This window comes from Podarcis pityusensis (assembly GCF_964106645.2).
Source record: "Podarcis pityusensis genome assembly, chromosome: 10".
NCBI lineage: Eukaryota > Metazoa > Chordata > Lepidosauria > Squamata > Lacertidae > Podarcis > Podarcis pityusensis.
Window position 1 is genome coordinate 18,916,809 of NC_138035.1, and position 23,183 is coordinate 18,939,991.

Sequence of the window (23,183 nt, forward strand, 5' to 3'; positions counted from 1 at the left end):
GACCAATGTGTCTGCAGGCTGAAATGTACAAAGACAGAAATAGGAAAAGACAAAGAACATATAAGAAAAATAAAATATAACATAATGGTAATTGGGGGAAGAATGGTGTCAATTAACAAATGGTGCATAAAAGAAAATGTTGCACCTTTTACAAGTCGTTTTGCACAACATGATTCATTCCCGATAAATTGCAATGACTTATTGCTTATTATCATAACAGCTGAAAAATCCAACATGTAATATTTAATCCTATAAATAAAATGACTTAAGATCTTATAATGTGACTACAAAAGCTAAGTTGAAATGCACCTCTCATTGTATCAGGTCTGAAAGTACTGTAAGTACAAACCCGCCAAGCTTTCATTAGGTAAAGTAACAGTTAAAAAAAATCAGGATTGCAATTTTGGCACATCAGATAAAGACTATCACACACAGATGGTCTCCACTTCAGCTCCCTCCACCCTCCTGCATGCAAGCCTTGCAGCCACTGAGCTAGTGGCAGCCAGGCAGGAAATCTTCCAAAATCCCAACGTTTTCCATCAGTGCAAGTTTAACAAGGCAGATCAAAAAGCAGCTGCAGAGGTGCCAACAAAACTAACTGGGGAATCACAGAAATGCTGTAGTTGGAAAACGCACACAGTAGGAATCAGGCATCTGGACCTTGCAAATGCCAAATATAGTCCATGTGGCAAAAGGTGTTGACATCGCAGTTGGAGGGAACAGAAAGCTACAATCAGAAGCATTAAGTTCAGCAACCACAAGAAGTGACCCAGATACCACATCTGAGTTGTATACCTGCTGTGTGGGGTCAGGTTGTAACGCATCAGAGTCCAAAGTTGGATAGGCTCAGCATGTACATGTACATAAATTAAAATTCTAGAAACATAGATACAACAATTTAAAATAAAATGTGAAAAGCAATATGAAACAACTTACAAATGTAGGGTTGGTCCTAAAAATACACTAGATAAATTTGTTGCTAGATGTCCCCTTATAGCATCATTCATATTCTCAAGTCAAGGCTGGGCAGAAAAGACGTTGCCTACTAGTAGAACATTCTTACTTTATACTTCAACACAGAAAGAAGCTCTGAGGTCAAGAATGCAATGTCACTTTTGTATCTACTTGCTTCTACTCCTGTTAATTCGTGGATTGGCTTTATATGCACTATCAAATGCCATTTTTTGAGCATATGGTGATAGGCATTCACATAACAACTAAGCCTTTCAATTGCTCAGGTATGAAAAACTTATGTGGATATGAGGATAGGATAACCCACAAGCTGGCTGTCCGATCCTTACCTTTCCATCCTGAAAGGTAATGACAGGACAAACCATATTATGGATTATGTTGTCTTTACATCCAAGTATGTTTTCCATTTGTACCTTTCTGGAATATCCCACCACCCTTTTTTATTTTTTATTTTAAATCTCATGCTCTTTACTTTCTGGGAATGTGTCTTGATTTTACCAATGAGGAGGAGCATGTGGGAAAGAGATGAAGGATAATAAAAGCTTCCACAGTTGCAGCCTTTGTCAGAATTATGTTTTAAAAATTGCACTGTATTGTTCTTGCTGTTTTAATCAATAACAGCAGACAACACCCAGAAGAGAGAAAGCAAACCAGGACCAGTAACAAGATGGAGGGCAGTGCTCTGTCACGCTATCACGAGTGCCAGATCATGTGAAATTAAGGCAATGCATATATATCCCAAGACTGCAGGACCAGATCAACTTCCAGAAGTTCACAGTGCCTAGTTCTTTCCCAGAGCCTCTCAGGGTATATTTATTATAATATATTTTGAAAACAACCTTTCTATTCCCAAGTGGCCAATGGCTAAGATATTCACTTTGCTGAACCAATTCCTCACTCCTTGCTAATATATGCATGTGGCATAATTGTTGGTTTACTATAATTATTTAGGCTTTAAGACTACATTAAAAGAGCCACTAAAGTCCCTCTGAATAACTCATCACCATTAAATCCTCTACATCTATGTTTGGCTTGTAACATAGATAAAGCAGTTTGCAAAAGAATAGGGCGGGGGGGGGGGAGTTAAAATGATGAAAATGCTGAGTAAGATGTAATGTAATCATGTTTGTTATAAATTCTGAATTAAATGCCATGTCTTTGCCAGTTCATAGATTTTGCTATATATTAATCTACAGCACTAATGTAACACCAAAATCCACTCCTTCGTTGCCAATGTGGACCAGGCACCTTTTCAGCTGGCCACAAAACTAATCACTAGTTACCAAGCCAGACAGACAGTTATGCTCTCTCTCTCATAGGCATTCAGAGATGGGAAACAAGTAAGCACAGTCTTTCGCAGAGACATAACAATTCCATCTTCCTTGCTTCAGAAAGCACAGTTCAATTTTCAGAGAATGAATGAAAAGAAGTAACTCTCATCCACCTGTAAAGATGTACTAATGTGAATGCAGAATATGACATTTTAAATTCAAGTTTTGCAAACAGATGGTTTTTCTGCTATTGCTACGGCAAGGAAAGGAAGGTCGAGCTATTCAAACAGCAGTAGGAATTTCCCTCCTGCCTCAAAAGGCATAAACAATCAACCTAACAGTATGCTTCAAGATGTGTCCTAACCTCATTATGTTATCAACATGGTGTGACACTGACCAGGCTCAAGCCATTTTGTGAATGTCACTCAGACGAGACAGAAGCATTTCCCTCTCAACTTCCTATCTTAGGCTGCTATAGTTCCATTATTGTGGAGGCACATTATCTCTGTTTTTAACACATAATTGCAGGGAAAACAAGTAGAAAGACTCCATATCAATTATGGCCCTCTCTTGCAAGGCTGGCTTCAATTCCCTTCAAACTAGCTCCAATTTTCCCAGCTACATCAAGAGAATGTGCATCACTGTTCTTTGTACAAGGTCACACACATGTGTGCAAGCTTTCTTCATTTCTGCAATTTTGCCAAAGCCTCAGTGGAGTTCATTAGTTCCAAAATGGCTCTGCGTTTAATAAAATCCCCTTCCATTTGTGTGCATAATAGGTTTTTAGTGGGGATGAAACAGATATAAAGACGGCAGAAACGGCTGCTTTCAAATTTCTGTTACAAAAGGACAAGAAGGGATTGACCTTGCCCTTACTGAAGTTAATGGATAACCTCACAGGACAGCATGATTGCCATCAAAGGCCATAAGCCATAAATAAGTTGCTTCAGAGTAATTTCACTTATGGCACTGAGACTCCTGTAAGTGTTTTAAGAAACACAGCTGAAATTGAGGCAATGGATAAACAATTCTTGATTTCCAAGTTAGGACTAGGGCAAATGTTTTGGCTGATGTGCCCGATTCAGTGGAGCTGAAGCTCAATGACAGAGCACATGGAATGCATCTTCAGGCCAGATTCAATCCTCAGGATCTGCAGTAATGTCGGGGAAATATCCCTTTCAGAAATTCAGGAGAGCTGCTTCCAGCCAGTGTACTGAGCTACATGGACCAAAGATCTGACTCATTTTAACAGCAGCTTTCTGTGCAAATAAATTCTTAGCAATAACCAGCGGGTACCATTTTGCCTCAGCCCCTTGATCTTTTTGGTTGAAGGCTAAGAGATAGTGAGTAGCCATAGGCCATAGCTAAACAGAGGATTAAACCCATGTCTCCCAAGTTCTAAGTCTGCTAGACCACACTGGCTCTGCATTACCCTACAGTGGCTCTCATTATTTTAAAATCCTGCACAATTTTTTATTCCACATTCTGCTGGCTGAGTTTCAGAATCCAAGAGGCATGTTATCAGCTTATAAACACATATTTTTCTCCTTCAAACCTTAAAAGAAAAGAAAAAAAGCATTACACATCATATATTGGATAATGCGCTTCTTGAAGAAGGTTCTCCATGTCTCTGGAAATCAGGACGGTAGAAGTTGCTATGGCAACTCCTTTTTCCTCCTTTCAGAATTAAATTACAAAGTGAATGTGAAGCCAGACTTGTTATTGTTACCCAAGTGAAGGCTTCCCCTGAGCAGCTGGACAAATCTGGTTTTCCAGAGCTGGACCAACTCCACCTTCCTCTCCCTCTTCTCAAAAAAACCCCAACAACCCACCACCCACCCAATTGGCTTTAGAAGATATCAAGACAAAAAATGATTCATGCTAATTAGGACTTAGCTAAAGAGCATCTTCAAACAGGGGATGGTTCTGAGTCCTTCTACAAGACTCTCTCAGAGCTATACCAAATGACCCACAGTAAAGGATTGTAGATGATAGGGGAAGAATGCCTTGCTGAGGAGCTTTATAAATTTAAGAGCATTGCTTTCAAAAGCAGGGAAGTGAACTGCACAAGAAACTTCTTCATCTGGAAAGATTGTTCTTTGGGTAGAAATGCGGGAGCACTCATACTTTAAAAATCTGATTTTTTTAAAAACTGCATTGTTATTCTGATACAGTGGTAGCTCTATTAGTGTCATAGGCCTGTTTTGCATGCAACATGAAGGCATAGTTTGTTTTGCTTAACTGTGGTTTGTCTGTGATCCTGAACTCATCTCTGACTGCCAAGAAAAACCTTGGCTTGTGGTAAGTAAGAAGAGAACTTAATCATGAGTCCGGGTTCAGATAACATGCTAAGCTAGTTTCTGTTTGGCTTACCAGTGCACAGCAGGTTTTCCCCATTCTTTTCTGTCCTGTACTGCAAGCAACCCCTTAAAAAGGACTTGTGATACTGTGAGACACAAAACAGGGTTGCTGCTGTTTAGAAGAGAAATGAAAAAGTCCTCTTACACGCATAAATCTACAGATCTGGATTGGAGCCATACTATTTTGCCCCTTGGTTGTTGTAGCAAGCACAACTTGCTGCATTTCGTAATGGCTGGAGGCAATTTTCTCCAATAAAATGGCTCTCTTTTCTAAGTGCATCCGCTTTCCATCTCTGCAGGATGTGCTGTTTTCTGAAGCAGCCTTTTCTATCTCAACCCACCGTCTCATCCAATGTTTTCCAAGAACAAACTAATCACTTTGATACTCAGCTAACTAGAGCTCTAGTAGAAAGCAACTGCAGCCTCTCTCTGCTATAACAAGGCAACAGATCTGAGGGCAAGGCTAAATTACAACAGGATGGATGCCACAAAACTTTGACAAGTGTACAAATCTTAAGAATGAATAAGTCAATGCAATTCCACACAGACAGACAGACAGACCATTTGTCAGGGCTGTAAAAATATTTTAATCCCTTGGAAATTTAAGTCAGTATCAAATGCATTACTGCCTGGCAAAAGGCATGTTCCCCTGTTACATTTAACTCAGTCTGCTTTTTCTCCCTCTGACTCCCTCTGTTGTCTTTGTTGAAATTACACTGTAAGCTTCTTGGGGCAGGGACTTGTGTTTTTGCTTATGATACCCTAAATAGCACCATGTACATTAACTTACCCACAACTACCAACTTTTAGTGAGATAAATTATTGCCCATGACAAATCCATCAGCGTAAAAATACGTTGCTAACAGCTATCTGCATATGCAGTCTAGGTACAAATATATTTTATCAGTTATGCATTATCTGCATATCCAACCTAAATATAGGTATAGAAATCAAAATACACAAAAGTCATGCACCACCAATTCAACAGATTATTGCTTTTCTTTAGTACTTGTCTGGAGGAATCCCATTTCTATAACATTGTGAGCTGTATGTGTGTGTTTAATACTGGGTTTATGGTCAGGAGCAAATCTCTACACCAACATCACTTCTAAATAGCCTATACCTCAGTTCCAGCCTTTCCCTTTTGTAGGTGGAAAACAGCAACATGTCAGATGCACCAGTTCACTAACATCTTTCCTGCACATGCTTCACCTGATGGTAAAACCCTTCAAATCTCTAAAAAGGATTCCAAACCAGCCCCAGTTTTCTCTCTATCAAACTGCAAAGCAACAAAGAAAAACTTACAACTTGCTAGGCAATAATTCCCCCAAAGATGCATTCCAAAGCCTTTGTTTTTCCTTCCACACACTCAAAGCTGCTTCATGAAAATACTTCATCATGGTGGCCGAGGCCTGAAGAATGGTTATACATGCTCATCTGTCTCTGTTTTGGAAAGGCAATTATTATTTTTCCAGCTCCATCCCTCTGCAAGTTTTCATTCCACACACAACCCCCCCCCCCTTTCATGCCAGTGATTCTTCTTTGGGGGCAAGTAAAAGAATAGCCACATTCTGGTCTTTCAAAAAACTCCATTGGTTAATTCTGAATACTGGAATGAATGCAGACTCAGGCTTTCAGGCTTTCCCAGTCACAGCTCTGGGAGTTCTGAGCTCAGTCAACCTCTCAGGAAAGAACAGGGGAAATAACTTGTCCTGTTGTTATGGATTGCATTCCATTTGTCCAACTCTAAGTTTTGTTTCTTTCATATATTTGCTATGACTTCATGCTAAGCCAAATATAAACACATTTCCCTTTCTCCCCCCTGCCCCACACCCCAGCACCAGACAAGCTTATGCTGAAACACAGGCATTGCCATTTGCGTTTAGTAGAAACACTAATCATTCCAGGCAAGAATAGAAAAAAGTCACCATCTTTCAAAGGGCAAATTTATAATGAGAACACCTGCCAAGGTGCCCTAGAACATAGCCCTGAAACTGTTCATCACCCGAAAAGAAGGCTTGATCAATTAAATAATATCCCTTCATAAAACAGACACAGCAGAAAAAGCTCAGGAATGAAACAATTAACACCTACTAAGATAGATAGATAGATAGATAGATAGATAGATAGATAGATAGATATCACTTTCACAATATACTCTGGCATTTTGTTAACAAAAGGGGGGGAAAGCCAACAGCAAAAAGTCATAACTATAAATTCAAAAAACTCAAGGCATTATCTGCACTACAGACTTAAACCAGTTTAACTACCATTCCTTCTTATTGGGAAAGCCTGGGAATTGTAACTGGAGGGAATGGGGATGGGATTTTCTAGCACTGGGTAGTCAGTGAGGTGTCCTCTCTTCATTCCTGATCCTTGGCCATGCCGGTTGGGGATGATGGGAGCTACAGTCCAAGAGCATCTGTAGGGCACGACATTGGCTACCTTTGTTCTAGCAGAATGTTCAACATTCCACCAATCTGCAGTTCCCATGATTCTTTGGGGGAAGAGGTATAAAACTGATATCCATATGCAGTGCTGATAATGCCCACGTTTTCCCCCCTAGAAGTAATCCTGATAAAACAAGTGCCAGCCTAAAGCCATGAAACCCAAACATCTTGGCTGCCATCTGATGTGACCATGTGATTTTTTTCTCCGGACTTCCCAAAAGCCACTGTGCTGAGTTTCAAACAACCTACCTATAAGTAAGTAGTAAAAGGTGTAACAACAAATAATGGTGAAAGTAAAGGACTTACCAGATTGGAATTAGTAGCATTGGAATCATCTTCTGGAAAGGGGATATAGATAGCTAAGGCCACACAATTGGCAAAAATAGTCAGTAAAATAATAATTTCAAATGGTCTGAGGAATGGAGTTAAGGAAGGTTGATTTTTAAATATATATATATATACATGCATACATTATATTGGAAGAGGGGGAAGGATTTCAAAGAATTCTGTTTAATGAAGGCATTCCTAATCCCTTGTATTTTGAAAAGAAACATATGCCTTTTAAAGTGCTTTTCAACCCTCCCAGCCAAGTTTCTTCCTAATATGTCAAAAGCACAGTAGGCCAGTCGCGTGCCAGAGTAAACATAGATTTCTTAAAAGTTTTTTTTCTTTATTTAGATTTAATTTCAAGTTTATTTTACCCTCTCGGGCTGTGCTGTTATTTGACAGACAGCCCACCAAATTCTCTGTCTTTCTTATTGCATTTGCAATACAGCTGCAAACTGCCTATTATTGCTGTCATTTAAGAAAATATCTCCCAAATCTTAATACACAATGGTTCAGCATTTTTCAACCCTCTTTTGCCAACTTTTGAAAAGAAATTTAAGAGAGCAGTATTCAAAGAAGCACAAGGGGTTTAAAAGTTATGTAAGAGTTTATTTTTAACATTATTTTTAACATTCAGCATCTCTTCATTCTAATCTCTGAGGGTGTGTGTGTGTGTATATATATAACACAAGGTTGTTAAAGGGCATTATTAAAATAAGTTATGGCTTATTTTGCATACTTTCATATCAGAAATATGCCAAACAGTGGTGTCTATTTGAAAATGCATGTATTTGTTCAGAATACATTTCACCACTTAACTGTTCTCAAAGTCAATTCCCCATCATCAGTTTTTCACCTTGATTGGGTTGGGCAGAAAATGACTGAAACCTCATTTATTATTGGTTCTCCCTAATATCAATATCAGTACACCCACACTCTTGCTGAGCTGATGGACAGCACAGAGGTCCAATAGGACTGCACTCTCATTTCCTCCTAAGTTGTTCCCTGTGATTATTCTATTGGGCAAATAAAGGAACCACATGAAGACACCCAGTTTGCAAAATCTTTTCCTAAGAATGCCCTGTGTGTCAGTAGAAGGTAAGGTTTTTGCAGGACAGATGTACAATGTGAGTCATGTACTACATACCCCTACTCCTATTGAAGTTCATTAAAATACACTGCAGGCCTGCTTTTGCTGTTTCTTCCCTATGCTTCCAATGGAATAGATGAGTGATGCCAACCAAGTGGCCATTGCAAAGGTTCCAATCCAAATTTCTTGTGTAGTATAGTACAGATCTGGTACTATACTGCACATAGTCCAGTTCACAAGTGTATACTGTGGCATGTTAGGTCCTGGAAATACAACTATATGGAGGAGCTCTGTGTGGAAAACAATAAATATTACTCCCCACACCAATGTAGAAATGTTCACTCTACCAACACAAACTGCAAACCAGGCAAGGAAGTATGATAAAGTATGAAATAAATTATTGCAACTATGTGGGGACAGCGGCGGAGGAAGCCCCTCAGGCACCTGGGGCGGCATGTCCAGGGGTGGGGCGAAGGCGGGGCGAGTCGCCCATAGGGGCAGGGCACACCACGGGGCCTCCGAAGTCTGCCTGCCTCCTCCCACTCAGCCGCCCTACAACTGGGGGGGAGGCAGCGGGCGGACCATTTGGGCAGCGCAGAGCCTGCGAGTGCCCAAGCTACCGCGTCTCTCCCAGAAGAGACGGGTGGCTTGGGCGCGCTGCAGGCCCCGCGGTGAGTGCCGCCTGGCATTTGGTCACCCCCCTCAGTGGTGACACCCAGGGCGGCCCGCACCCACCACACACTCCTTTCCTCCGCCCCTGCGAGGGGAATTAGTGTCATTGCATATGGAGGCTTTCCATGTGTAGCTGACCCCATGTTGTTGTGTTTTTATGCCATCGTTTACCTATATGGATTAAGCCTTAGAAAGGGACTCTATTGGTCAGCCAAGGCAATTGTTGCCTTGCTGGCCACAGAGAATAAGAAACAAAAAATAGACCCCTCCTTGCATATGACTATGCAAGTTTTAATTTGTGCTGGATAGTTCATGATCAGACTGAAATACTGAAAAGTAGGTCATTCTCAACTATAGAGAAAACAATTAGCATCTGGTTACAGATGCACGTTTTGTCCTCGTTGTTTCTGACAGCTAATGCCCTGTTTACAATTTTATGTTGACCTGTATAAGCTATTGTAAAGACACAAGAGTTAATAATCTCTGATCAATTCAATTGATAGTAATAATAATAATAATAATAATAATAATAATAATAATAATGTGGTTGATGCACTTTTAATTTCTCATATGCACAACTTTTAAAGTTTTGTACATTTCCTTTTAGTACAAATTATGGAAGGTAAGAGAGTGAATGGTCGGAGAATTTGTTATGCACAGCTGAAATGTTTCATTATGACCTGGCTTGAAAACCATTAATTAAGATATATTAAGTTGTATTTAATGGAGCTTTTTAGTGCAGTTTCACATTAGTTTTATACCAGGACTTGGTATATAGGGCAATAACAGTTGGAGAGAGCTGTTGTCCCTCATTGTCCTGCTGGCAGGCTTCCCAAAAGCACCTGGTTGGCTAATGTGGGAACCTCATGGGCCTTTTGTTCTGATCCAGCAGGGCTTTTCTTGCATTCACATCCTCTTGGATATGCAGCAGAAATAGGCTGAAACTGTATTTTCAGTATGCGAAATGATTATAGCAACATGTTTCCCCCTCTCATCTCTTCTTTCAGTAGAAAATGTATTAGTCTGCAGAAGAGTCCCAGTTTTGTACATTAAATGTTATCCCTTCCCCCCAAAAAGGTGCACCTTAGCACAAACTATGTTGCTTACCAATGTTTTGAATTATTAGGACACATTAAGAACATTAGAATAGCCCTGCGGGATTGGATCAATGGCCCACGTGACCTAACATTCAGGATTCAACAGCGGCCAGATATTAACCTAGGAAACAGATATGCCCTGTGCTCTGCCCCTCCCCCTCCAGGATCTGTCAGTCAGGTGCATGGCCTCATAACATGGACATTGTGGTTTTAGCTGACATGGTGATCCTCTACAGAAAGGCCTAGTTTGCACATAAAACTAAACCATCGGTTATTAACTATGGTTAAAGACTGCTCATTAACCAAGGTTTGTAGTTCGTATATAAACCTTAGCTAATATTAACTATTGCTTAACTTTATGTGCAAGCTCAGACCTTATCCTTAATTATGGTAAAAGAGCTGCCACAGCCTGAAAGCTACAAAGCTGCAAGTGAAGAACAGCAATTCCTGGCTTGTGTTTCCTTTAACAGGGGGAGGACAAGAATGCAACAAGCCAAGGTTTACATTATGGTCTGCCAGACACACTAGCTTCCATTATCGTGTGTTAACTATGGTTAGCATTAACTATGGTTAATGTTAACCATAGCTTAGCATTATTTACAAACTAGGCCAATATGTTGTTACATAAATTACAGTAGGGTGGAGTTGGTGGACTCACCAAAGAGATACTGTTTTTCAGCAACAAGTCCATAGTGGCCATAAGTATGTGCTCTGCTCAGGAACCCGGTATTTGAGGTGAGTCACTGAGAGGATTTCAACTGTTTATTTGTTATGTGTTTCAGTAAGACCATCATCTCTCAAGAGATGACTACATTGCTCAGTCATTTTCAGCCTCCTACTTTACAACACATCAATCTGTTCAACCAGCTCAGATTTCATACTTTATATCAGGCCTCCCCTTGTGCGCTCTGCCTAAAGATGGCAAGGTGCCAAGCAATATAGGTTTGCCACCACCATCCCACTACCCATCCCAAATTAGCCATCCATTATGGTGTGACAAAATTTTGAGTGTCTATGTTGGGAAGGATAACAAATAAAACTGATTGAGAGGATTTAAAAACTATCACCTGAAAAACGGAAAAAAAATGAGTAGATGGGGAATATCTGTGAACCCTTTCTTGACCCATTTTTACCTCTACCCAAAATCCTGAAAGCAAAAGTTGATTTCACAACATCTAATAAGATTATGGTACTTTGATAATATTTTTATTAAGATTATGGTACTTTGGGTTTTTTAAATCCATCTTTCTGTTTGTGCACCAGAGATTTAATCTCAGGCCCAAATTAGATAGAACAGTGCCAGAATCTGTGTGTTTAAACCCAGCTTTGTGTGCCAGCTTTGGCATTTTATTCCTGACTTGTTATGTCCAAAGTGGATTACATCCTGGCTTATTATCTGATATCAAACTAGACTTTCCCAGTTTGCATGTAATGAAAATGTCTGTCTTAACACAAGCCACAAATGAAGTGCCAATGCCAGCATGCAAGAGAAGGGAGGGAGGAGAGAAGGGCAGGGCACTTTCTCCAACATGCATTCCAAGATTCATAGACCAAGCATTTTTTTAAAAAACCACCATCACCAAATACTTAGCATCATTGCCATCAGGTCCTGCTACCAGATCAGCTGTAATAGTAGCCAGTTGCAAGATGGTGTTTTAGTGTAATAATCTTAAATACTTCTACTTGTAATGGACCCCGCTCCCAAGTGAATGTACTTCAGACTGCAACCTACACCTTCCTATTACTATCAGCCTATTCTACATGGACTTTGCCAAATAAAAGTTGCACAACTGAGCAATATGGGTCAAGGTAAAACCATGGCTGCATCAGAAAATCTGGATTAAGGGGGGGAAAATCCAAGTGGATTTTAAAGGCTTGGGTTCTTGAATACTTGGCCATTTGAAATTGGGTTTATTTTTCAGGTCTAGAACCAATATTTAATTGTTGAAAGATTATAGACAATGGCTCTATTGGTACCCATCAACATAATTTACACAGAATCCAAAAACCATCCATTTTGTGCATAGGACGGCCCATGAATGCTCCTGCATTCTGCAGCAATTTCATGTTGCCACAAGTAGGCGTCCTTATGCTTTAAGAGTCTAGACCTAGGTCCCAATGCATCTCCCCCCACCAAAACCCCACCAATTTGGGCCCTGGCAAAAAACTAAGTGGGCACACCACTGGCGTTTAAACCCCTCTGTTCCTACCCCTGGTGGGGGGTGTAAATTGGCCATTCCTTCCTCATCAAAATGGTTGTTTGATGAGGATGGAGGAGGTGATTCACCCCTTACTCAGCTTATCTGCAGAAATAAGCTGAAGAGGAAGGGCTTGTGTGCTGTTTGTGTGTGTGTGTGTGTGTGTGTGCGCGCGCGCGCACGTGTGTGCATGCACAAGTGTTTAGGTGAGATGGTCACAGTCACTTTGGGTCACACCCACCACCAGCATGCAGCCCCCAGAAAATTGACCAAGGTCATAAAAGATCTACCCCCGCTGATCTAGACGGAGACCAACCATATGTTGTTGCTCATGTAGTTCCTTCTAGTGCTCCCTTCAACCTAATGCACATGCTTAGTCATATTTGTAAATCACATTTGCATACTGACTCATATCACTCCATCAAAAAGGATATTTCCATTCAACAATACTGATGCATGCCCTCCGGATGGGATTTTTCAGTGTTAGACACAGCAGTGCCCGGGGAGGACGTGTAGCTGTGGTGGTACCCTGTTTTTTCTGTTTCCCATACTGCTGCCGTTTCCTCTGTGTGGAGCTGGCGGTGGATATTGTTGCATTGCCGGCCGCACCCATCAATTTGGCCTGCCTGGCAGCATCGATAGCAGCCTGCCAGGAAAGGGCTGCACCTGGAGTAGCGATATGCTCAGGTGCAAGCCCTGCAGCTGCATTGGCATTCATGTTGGCATGAGCTGGACGGGGACTCGCATAGTTGGAACCTAGGAGAAAGAGGAGCAAAGATTAAATATATACGAATAGAACAGAGTTTGCAACAGCGACAAAAAAATTGATAAACATAATAGAATGATTCGTATATGCACATATCATAACCAGTTACCAACATCCAGTCACACCCTAGTAGTGCGACCAAGAAACATGCCCTCCAATGCTGAAAATAGTGACATGCTTGAAATAAGTTTACTGGAGATCACCACTTGAACTTTCTGCACTTATGTATTGTTGAAGGCTCTATTATTTCGTATGCTGCATTCAATTACTCTGCTATAACCTGTATTCCACTCATTTATAAGTCGTAACAGGGTTAGTGTTTTTTATTAAAACTATGTGGGAAAAAAGAAAGGGGTGGACTATGTCAAGCAAGGTAGCCTTGAAAAGATCTGCAACACCTGGCAAGATTTCCTAGCCCTCTTTAGTGACAAGGAGCAGAATACAAGGATGACTGGCGCACAGCTTTGCCTGGTAACTAAGCTGCCCTTCCATTTTTATTCCTTCTCCTCCTCATTTCTTATTTTGGCTTTTATTTTGGCTCATGTTGTTACTGTTTGGCTTGTAATTAGATGGGAGGAGGCACATGGGAGATTAGGTGGGAGGAGGGACATAAAGACTGGGGGTGGCTGGGGTAAGTGGTGGGAAGGAGAGAAATGGCACATGTTGTTTAGTATTTTGAGCACTACGAGCTTAGTGCTTGTTAAATCTCAAACAATAAAAATCATTGCTAACAAAAAAGTCAGTGAAGAAAAACAAAAACATGTATGGTTAATGCTATTCCAATGGCCGCTCTCCGGTTTCCCAATGGATGACAATTGCGGCCCCTCACTCTCAGCTTGCTTCCCCACCAGCCTGGGCACACATGTTTGCTGGCTATGTTTGGAAGGGAATTCCCCTTGGTCAGAGAGATCTTGGTGGGTGGTCTTCCTGCCCCAAAAGGTAATTTCAAATGAACCAATCCGTGGCCCCTCCTGGAGGGCAGTGACTTTAAATTTCTGGTGTATTCTGGGTGCCCCGTTAGAGAGGTCTCGGTGGATGTCCCTGTCCAGAAGTCAAGTGTGGGGCAGATGAACCATATGGCTTCCAGCGGTGGCTTTAGGGTGGCTAACTCAATAGATCAACATCTTGGGGACGCCACAATCCTTGGCATGAGCCTGAAGCAGTTCCAGCCCTACTGATTACACCTACATCTTTAATCCGTAAAATTGTGGCCATTTTTAATCCAGATCATTATTTTCCTGAGTTTGTACTGTCACACTTCACCATAGTATTACTCCATGGTGGTGGGGAGGCACTGCGACTGGGATTGCCATTCAAAATCTAACTGAACAGCTGAACGCGTGAAATGGCAGACCATGCACTGCATTGTGCCTTAGTGCTCATGTGCATGTGCATGTGCTCTAGAGACAAAAATGCATCCAGCACCATCCCTCCAATGTTTAAGTTCTAGAGATCCAGGGGAGGAAGCTGAACCCTGAAAAATGACAGCTGCAAAAAGCTACAGTAACAAGATATTAACAAGGTATCACCACACCCCCAAAAAGCAAAAAATGAAGAAAATAGGAATAGTAGTTTAGAGGTAGCAAAAACGGGCTGTGAGCAATGAATGAAAATTGGCAATGAACAGGGTAGTTTTGTGTCATTGCAATGTGGGGAATCTCATACACCAGAGCAAGTTACTTGTTTTCCTTCCATCGTAATGATGGCCCTGAGTGAACGCTTTTAAAACGCTCGTATGGGGGGGGGACCACTGCACTTGGGGCTATGCAGCTATGGGGCTAAACCAACCCACTCCTGACATTGGGTGGCCTGTGGCCCCTGGGGGCCTTCTGTAGGCCTTCCACACATACCCTGATTGTCATTGTAGTATTTTGCTAGTACACTTAATAAAAGCCCTTTGTCGCCAAGAGAGCTTGTGTTACAAGGCAAATGACATATGCAAATAAATAAATTTGCTTCAGTTTAGCCTTTCATTTGACAGTTAAACACCACTTCCTTCACCCCTTGCATGTAAACTGCCTATCAACTTTGCATACTCTTAAATCGTTACAATCTCCAGCCACTTGACACTGTTCTTTCTACCTGCTCATTTGGACCTACTTAGGAAATATGAAAGTTCACAAAGGGGAGCATAGATATTGGTCCTCCAAAAGCTAAACCTATTTTAGCACTTGATCAATTCGAAAAACACTATAAACAAAGATAGAGTGGCAGAGAAAATCTGACCTGACGTGTTCAGTGAAAAAATGGAGGTGAGAAGATGAGAGGTTTTATTCCTCAATCCTGCCTCCCCACACCCCAGCGATACAACCATTACAGGTAGCTATCAAAAGCCAACAATTTAGCTAAAAACAAAATAAATATTTTTAAAAATGGGAAGATGGGGGGGGAGGAGATTATAAAAACTAGCTCAATAGGAAATATATGTTAAAAGCAAGCTAAATGAATAAAAATTGGGGAGCTTATTTAAAGGGGGTTTTTTCATACCATGCTGTGCTTGACCTATGGAATTTCCATATTAGTTGTACTGCAATGAAGCAAACAGAAGGCCCACCCAATAGTAGAAAAGTGTGGAGAAAGGTGTGTGAGGAGATGCTGCCACAAAGCTAATGATGATTTAATTTATATATCAATATGCCAAAATAGGCTTCTATATGATCCACAGCTGAGTGAGTGAATAAATATTGGTTGCTGCTCACTTCTGTATGCCTGCATTTGTTCATGACTCTTTTCCTCCAAGCCTGTTGGCCATTACATTCTTTGTCCATTTGGTTGTTATCCTAGTACAAGCACTGGGTGTTAACTCAATATAAACATTCATTCTTGGATAGCTTTATCCATTAAGCATGTTTCCATTTGAAACCCTATTAAAAATGAAAGACCATGCTGTGACATGTTAATTTGGAGCCAAAGATATCAGGGTAGCCAGTGCATTCAGATATTTTACTATGTCCTATAATAAAGTCCAACAGAATAACAAAAACCACATGCACTCCATTTTAAATATTCAGGCAGAACTAGACTACTGGTAGCCATTGTGGTATACTCCAGATGTTGCCTAACTACAGCTCCCATCATCCCTGACCATTGACCATGCTGGCTAGAGCTGATAGGAGTTGGATTTCAACAACATCTGGAAGGTACCAAATTGACTGCCCCAATCCTAGACAAAGGCAGACTCTGTATTAGTTTTCTAGCTCATCAAGATAGAAGTACTAGTTATACATAGCAAATCTTTGAGCAAAGTTTATTATGTGTAATAAAGTTCACCATAGCATTAGTCCAGCAAAGAGGAAGTTCGTATTGAATGCATTTAAAGCTACCACTGCTATTTGGATGCAATGGTTTAGACTTACAACGGTAGGAAGAAGATTGCTTATGGAGAAATACTTTAATACGGAATGACATTCATGTGATCAAATAGTAGCATCTTAGCACCAACATTTGATAATCATGTCCAGCAATTATTTTGATGGTTATATCATAGAACTGTATAGAATTACTAAAAGAAACTATGGATATCATTTCCATTTGAACACTTGGCCTTTTTAATAAGTTATATAATGGGACTAGTAACTGAAGATGCTGAACTGGTAATACACATATTAAAACTAGGAAAAATATAAATTGCATCAATATGGAAAATGCCAGATGTTCAAACAAAAATGGAATAAAGAAGAAATTAAAAGCATAAAGAAATTATAGAATGTGTCTCGGCTAATGAAAGTGGCATTGATACTGTCTAGAAACAATTGGAAGATAAACAATAACTTTGTAAATAACTTGGAATAATACCTATTTTTTAGATTCAATATAGTGTTAACCAATGTTCTATAATATTCTTTGTGCATCCTCAAATTATTTTTTCTTGTTAAGTAATAGTGATATAAATATTTGTTTTAATAGTAAGTATCGGAAGTGTACGTTTCAGCCATGGCATTGAACTTGTGGAATGTACCTTCTGAGGAAGGCACACCTGGCTCTTCTCACACTTGTTTCAGGCTAGAATAATTTTAAGCCTGTCTTACTTTTACTGATATCGGTGTTGGAGGTTTCAGGGTGGGTAAAAATGTAAAGTAAGAGTTAAAAACAAAAACAAAAACTATCTCTGATGGGCAAAACCCTGTGCAACATTACATGCACACAGGTTCTATTGCTTTCATTGGGAATTTTCTGTGTTTTAACTGCTACCCAATTTGCAGCCAGTTATTTGAATGTTTCTCAAATCAGTTGAAATTTACTGTATATGTTTTTATATAATGCAAAGCAGGCATCAATGCCATAGCAAAATTGAACACTCTCTGCAAAGAGGATTAAGGTAAACCACCCAACAAAAACAAACAAACCTACCCCTCAACCCACAGATGCTATGGGTAGTTTTAGACATGTGTTGTTCAAGGTCAGAAGCCAAGCACCACACACATGCATAGCTATGACTAATACATCACTGAAAACGTGTATGATTATTCAGTTAACAAAGACCCAATTACATGAAATTATTTAAAAATCCAACACAAAACTACAACTTGCTAAGCTTATATGATTCTTCAGATTAAGCAAATCAAAACTGGCGATTTATCAAATGGTTGGAAAGAAATCCTTATCATTGTGCAAATACGATTTGTAGATCATACATTTACATCCATTTATTAATTTACAGAATGTATTTTGTAATTAGATTTCAAAGTGCTTTAGAAAACAACATCTTAATTACAGAGGTAAGAATGGGTGTGTGTGAATAATTGGGTTTTTCATCAGGCAAAGCAATGCCTCCTCACAAACAAATTTAATGCAAGATGTATGAAGAAGGCACCCTGCCAATCTCTCACAACAGGAATGTTTGGATTCTGCGAGTTACACATAAAATGCATGTTTGAAGTTAGGTAGCAGAGCAAGAAAGTGCTCCTCTGAATTCCCTTGCATGACTTGTTAGAGCCAACTCATTTCAGTCCCAGCAAGTACCATCTCCATCCCTACAGACCTGCCCCGGGTTAAGATCCGCAGAGAGTTTAGGGCTTTACACATCAATGTGAGCAGCTTGTATTAGGCGTCCAAAATTAACAGCAGACTTGTTTTTGTTCTGGTGTATGCAATGCTTTTTTTCTGTTTTGCAGCTGTGCAGTATGTGTTCACATTGTATTGTAATGGCCACTGGCTACAAACAACAAAACTGAATCCCAAATCATGAAGGAGGGAGCATATATAGCAAACTTCGCTATCCAGGTGTTTCCCCTCACCTTCATGCAGGGTTGCCATATGTCCAGCAACGACTTTGACCCCCCCCCCAAAAAAACCCAACAACTTTTGTGTGTCTGAACCTTATGCCCGAGAAGGGAAGAATAATGTGAGTGGGAGTGGTAATTAGTATTGTGAAGGGTATATGTATGTTTCTTGTGTGTATCTGGTATTTCTATTGTTTTTAATTAAAAAAAACTTGAGTTTCCTGTGCATCTGGATTTTTTTAATTGAAATTTTTGTGTGTGTGTATCATGGTCAATTAAAATTTCACATTCAAACAAATATAAACACATAGGTCCAGTGCTAGTCCTAGTTAGACTTCGTAATCAATAAAAAGGCCACATAAAGTTCACACTGACTTTACAAGACTAGAGAAAATGGAAGGATATTCTAGAGGTCGTACAGCATCACCTCAGCTGTGTTAGCAAACACTTTTCACAGCAGGGAATAGAGCATGTACTTGAAAAGAACAATTTTCAAATTACAAGGCCTACCTAGTTATACCAATCAGCCACTAGCTGAGAAAACAACTCGCCAACGGCCCTACTTTAGAATTCCTCTGTCACATGTCCTGAAAATTCTATTAGAGATGTTTTCTTTATCTGTGACCAGCCTGTGGCCCCTGTTGTGGTATATTGGCAATAATTATACTAAGAAGCTAGATTGCCCTATAGCTGTGTAGATATGAAACAGCTGTAATTATTCCTTCACAGCACATAAGAAATTTATTCCATTTGTCTGAGCACTGACTGTCCTTGAGAGACTGCAGCTCCTTTCACCTCAGAAAAGGTGTTGTGTATTTTGAAAAGGCAGGATACAGTAGAAGAAAGTTCCCATATAGGAGGCAGAGGAGCTGGGTCATCCCTCATAGAAAAATGAACTTGCAGGTTTGCACAGATTGTGCCCTGATTTTCAAAAGGATTACTACCCAAACACAGTGAAGTCATTTTATGCAGAGAGATTAATTGCAGCCCTGTGAGTCAATATACAACGGGAAAGAGACCAAATCCAGGAAAACAACTTGAGAGGAGATTAATATGTATTGAAGGAAAATGAACAGAGTGTCTAGTTCTTCTTAGATGACTGTTGCTTTCATATTGTTCATCCAAAACTAGAAGTAAATCAAAGAGCACAGTATCTAATTGGGAGTAGAGGAGTGTGATCTAGGTGTGCTCAGATAGCTCAGACTAAGTCCATTGTAAAGAAATGCCTTCAGTGAAGCACTTTTCACAGGTGCTCACATATTACTGGCTGGGATTGCATTTAAAACTCATACAACCCCTGTTCTAAAACAACTGCATTGGCTGCCAGTGACTTAGGCCTCAAAAATCTACCTTCCTTCCTTTCAAACCCTCCCAACAACAACAGAGGGGCCCATCTTGGCAGTTCCACCTTCCTCAGAAGTTCAAGTTTAACTGTTTTTAATTCTGAATTTTAATTTGTTGTAACCCACCCTGGGACCTGCTAATGAAGGCTAAACAGAAGAGGAGGAGGAGGAAGATGTTTGGATCATGAGCAACAACTCATTTGTGCACTGTAAAACTAACCAGATCATCTGTAAAGACAATTAGATCATTTTCTGGTTTGGGAGTGCAGCGACAAGGATTCTGCAAAATTAAGAAACCTGTGCAGCCATAATTACTGTGTCCCTAACATGCTGGGCCAGGACTTGGTTGTCATACAAATAAACAGCTACAGCATTCTACATTTTTTTAAAGTGTTCTGCAATTTTGAAAATTTGTCTCTCCCTTATTACTACTTATTAGTTGCATTGAACCAGGGCCTTTTATTTTCTAGACACTGCCTAGACAGTATCACTGTCTATCTAGACAAAATTGCCCTGGCAAGTACTTCCAACATGGGGGAATAGCACTATTTCCCTGCACAATCCACTAAATTTAGTTTCTGTCAACAATGATTCTCAAGTCTCTTTTTCTCTAGCGATGTTACAGCAATAGTGCTATAACGTCACTGGAATCTATGTCCCTATTAACTACTGCTGCACCATTTTTAATGTATCTCTATTGCCTATGGCACAGAAAGGTCCATTATAAGTGCCTCCTGACTGGTCACCCTGAAATGAAACCTCCCTGTTTTTGCTTCTCCTACCTTGGTCCAAAGTTTGAGTGCGGTACATTTCTCTAGCAATTTGGGAGGTGGAGATCCCTTCCATACAATATTATCCCCAGGCTGCAAAGCTCCTCTTTATTATGTGGGGATATGGACATCCCCTTGCCGTGGCTTGAATATGGAAAATACATGCAAATGAGAGCAATACCCTCCCGGAAAAAGGCTCCAATGATTGCATGCTTGAAACTTAAGAATGCCACTTCCATTGGGCTTCTTTGTTTCTACTATAATAACATGCACCATAATGGAGTCCTCTGGCTTGAATTAATTTCAAATGATCACTCTCTAATGGCAGATTTATATGAGCAAATATTGCAGGTATTGATTACTGATAAGGACCTGTCTCTTTTATGAGACTCCAAGTCTGCAGACATTAACCATACTAAATAACTATAGGCAGTAACAAATGACTTGATCTCCAGGCAGTTTATAGAAACAGCTTCAATTAGAAACACTAGCACTCAACGAAAGCTGGAAGAAAGCTAGCCAATTCCAAAAGCAGAGTTATTTCCAAAGGTTGTAGAGAACTACAGGCAGAGTGCTAGAAACCCAACAGAGCTGTTGATAATGGCTATTTGAATAGCCAAGTGTTTGAGATTTTTATCTATCCAAATTGGGGTCCTTTCATTTTCAAGGCATGAAAGTTAATTTCAAGATTTAACGGTATCATCAAAATCCTAAACAAAGATTCCAAATACAGATTTGTAAAGCATCCTTAATGCAGCCTGTCAAACGAGACTGGAATGCAAGTCAAATACATGCAACGACCAATTTAGCTCATCCAAATGACATGCAATTGCACACATGTGCAAGGCGCTGGTCCCAGAAGTAGTCCCCAAACATCATAAAGACATCATGACAAGAAGCAGGGCAGGGGGTCCAGAATGGGCAGGGGTCCAGAACAGAACCCCCATGCAAAACCAGTATTGCCTGTATTGAAGCGCCAAATTTTATTTGTTTGTTTATTTATCAAAATTTATACACCTCTTAGTTGTAAAAAAAAAACCCCTCAAAGCAGTTTACAAAAGGATAAAACAATAAAAATCCATTTTAAAATTGCCTCCATACTTTAAAACATACAAAAGTCAAAATACTAAAACAGATTAAAATTATCTCAACTATCTAAGCATCTAGGTAGGATTGTCTACATCGAAATGTTCTTAGCAGGTGCCAGAAAGAGTACAGGCACCTGCTTAATATCAATAGGTAGGGAGTTCCCATGGTTGCTGTCACACTAAATGATGCAGTTCTTACAAATGCGGAATGGGTACCACATGGCACCTGTAGTAGTGCCAATTCTACCATGGGCGCATGTGGGGTAAGGCAATCTCATAGGTAAACTGGTCCCAAGTTGTTAACAAGCTTTCTATACAAATAGTAATACCTTGAACTTGGCCCAGTAGCAGATCTGCAACCAGTGCAGATCCCTGAACACAAGTGGTATGTGCTGGCAAGGCGCCACTCTTGTCAGCAATCATGTTGCAGCATTTGCACTAACTGTAGCTTCCAGATCAAGCATGAGGGAAGCCCCACACAAAGTGCATTGTAGTAATCCAGTCTTGGAGTAACCAGCACATGAAATACCGTGGCAAGGCTTTTCAGGAATGGTCATAGCTGCTGAACCAGTTGCAGTTAGTAAAAGATACTTCTAGCCAGTGAGGCTACCTGAGCCTCCCTTGACAGAGCTGGTTCAAGAAACACCCCCGAACAGTGAACCTGCTCTTTCCAAGGTAGGCCACTGACCAACTTCTCAGACCCACAGTGCCTCTATCTTACTGGGATTCAAGCTCAGATTGTTTTTCCTTATCCGTTTCACTACCGTGTCCAGGTAATGGCCCAGGGACTACACAGCCTCTCCTGATTCAGATGTTGTAGAGAAATAGAGATGAGTGTCATCAGAATACTGATTCTACCATGCTCTGAAACTCCTAATGACCTCTTCCAAAGGCTTTATGTAGGTATTAATTAGCAACGGAGATAAAATAATCCCTTGTGACACCCCATTACGTAGCCACCAGTGGGCTGGAAGGCACTGTCCCAATGCTACTCTCTGGACGTGGTGCTGAAGGTAGGATTTGGAACCACAGTGCCTCCAATTTCCATTCCCTGGAGCAGTCCAGGAGGCTACTATTGTTGATTGTATCAAAGGCTGACTAGAGATCAAGAACAGAAGAAAGGTTGCATTCCCTCTGTCCTGCTCTCTGCAAAGTTCATCGATCAGGTTGATCAAAGCCAACTCAGTTCCACAGCCAGATTGGAATGGATCTAAATCATTTGTGTCCTCCAAACATGTCTGCTCCTGCCCCACCACAGCTCTCTATACAACCTTCCCCCAAAGGTGGGAATATGCAACTGCAACAAGTGCAGAGTCAAGAGCACTTTGAAGATGAGCAACTTTATCCACAGAGTGCATAGCCAGTTGATCAGAGCAGGAGAGCAGGTCTTTGAGTGCTCCAGAGGTCACCACCAGCACCACACACACTCAGAGTCAGTAACCTCCAAACCATCCAAAATAACTCCATTGGTCAGCTATTAGAGGACACAATGCGAGCTGCAAAATAAGCCTTCTTCACAGCCACACAGTAGGCATGATTATGTGTTCTTACCAGTGT

The 23,183-nt window shown here is 40.5% G+C and overlaps 1 protein-coding gene across 1 annotated transcript in view; it reads right to left on the reverse strand.

Annotated features, from left to right (window-relative positions):
* The window catches only part of CACNA1C (calcium voltage-gated channel subunit alpha1 C), a gene marked incomplete at its 5' end in the record, with an annotated part of 488,103 nt that overhangs the window by 416,224 nt on the left and 48,696 nt on the right, over positions 1–23,183 (reverse strand). The window contains 2 exons of the mRNA XM_080971552.1: positions 7,360–7,464; positions 12,871–13,193. Of these exons, the coding sequence (XP_080827678.1) occupies positions 7,360–7,464; positions 12,871–13,193 (428 nt within the window). The remainder of the gene's footprint in view (positions 1–7,359; positions 7,465–12,870; positions 13,194–23,183) is intronic.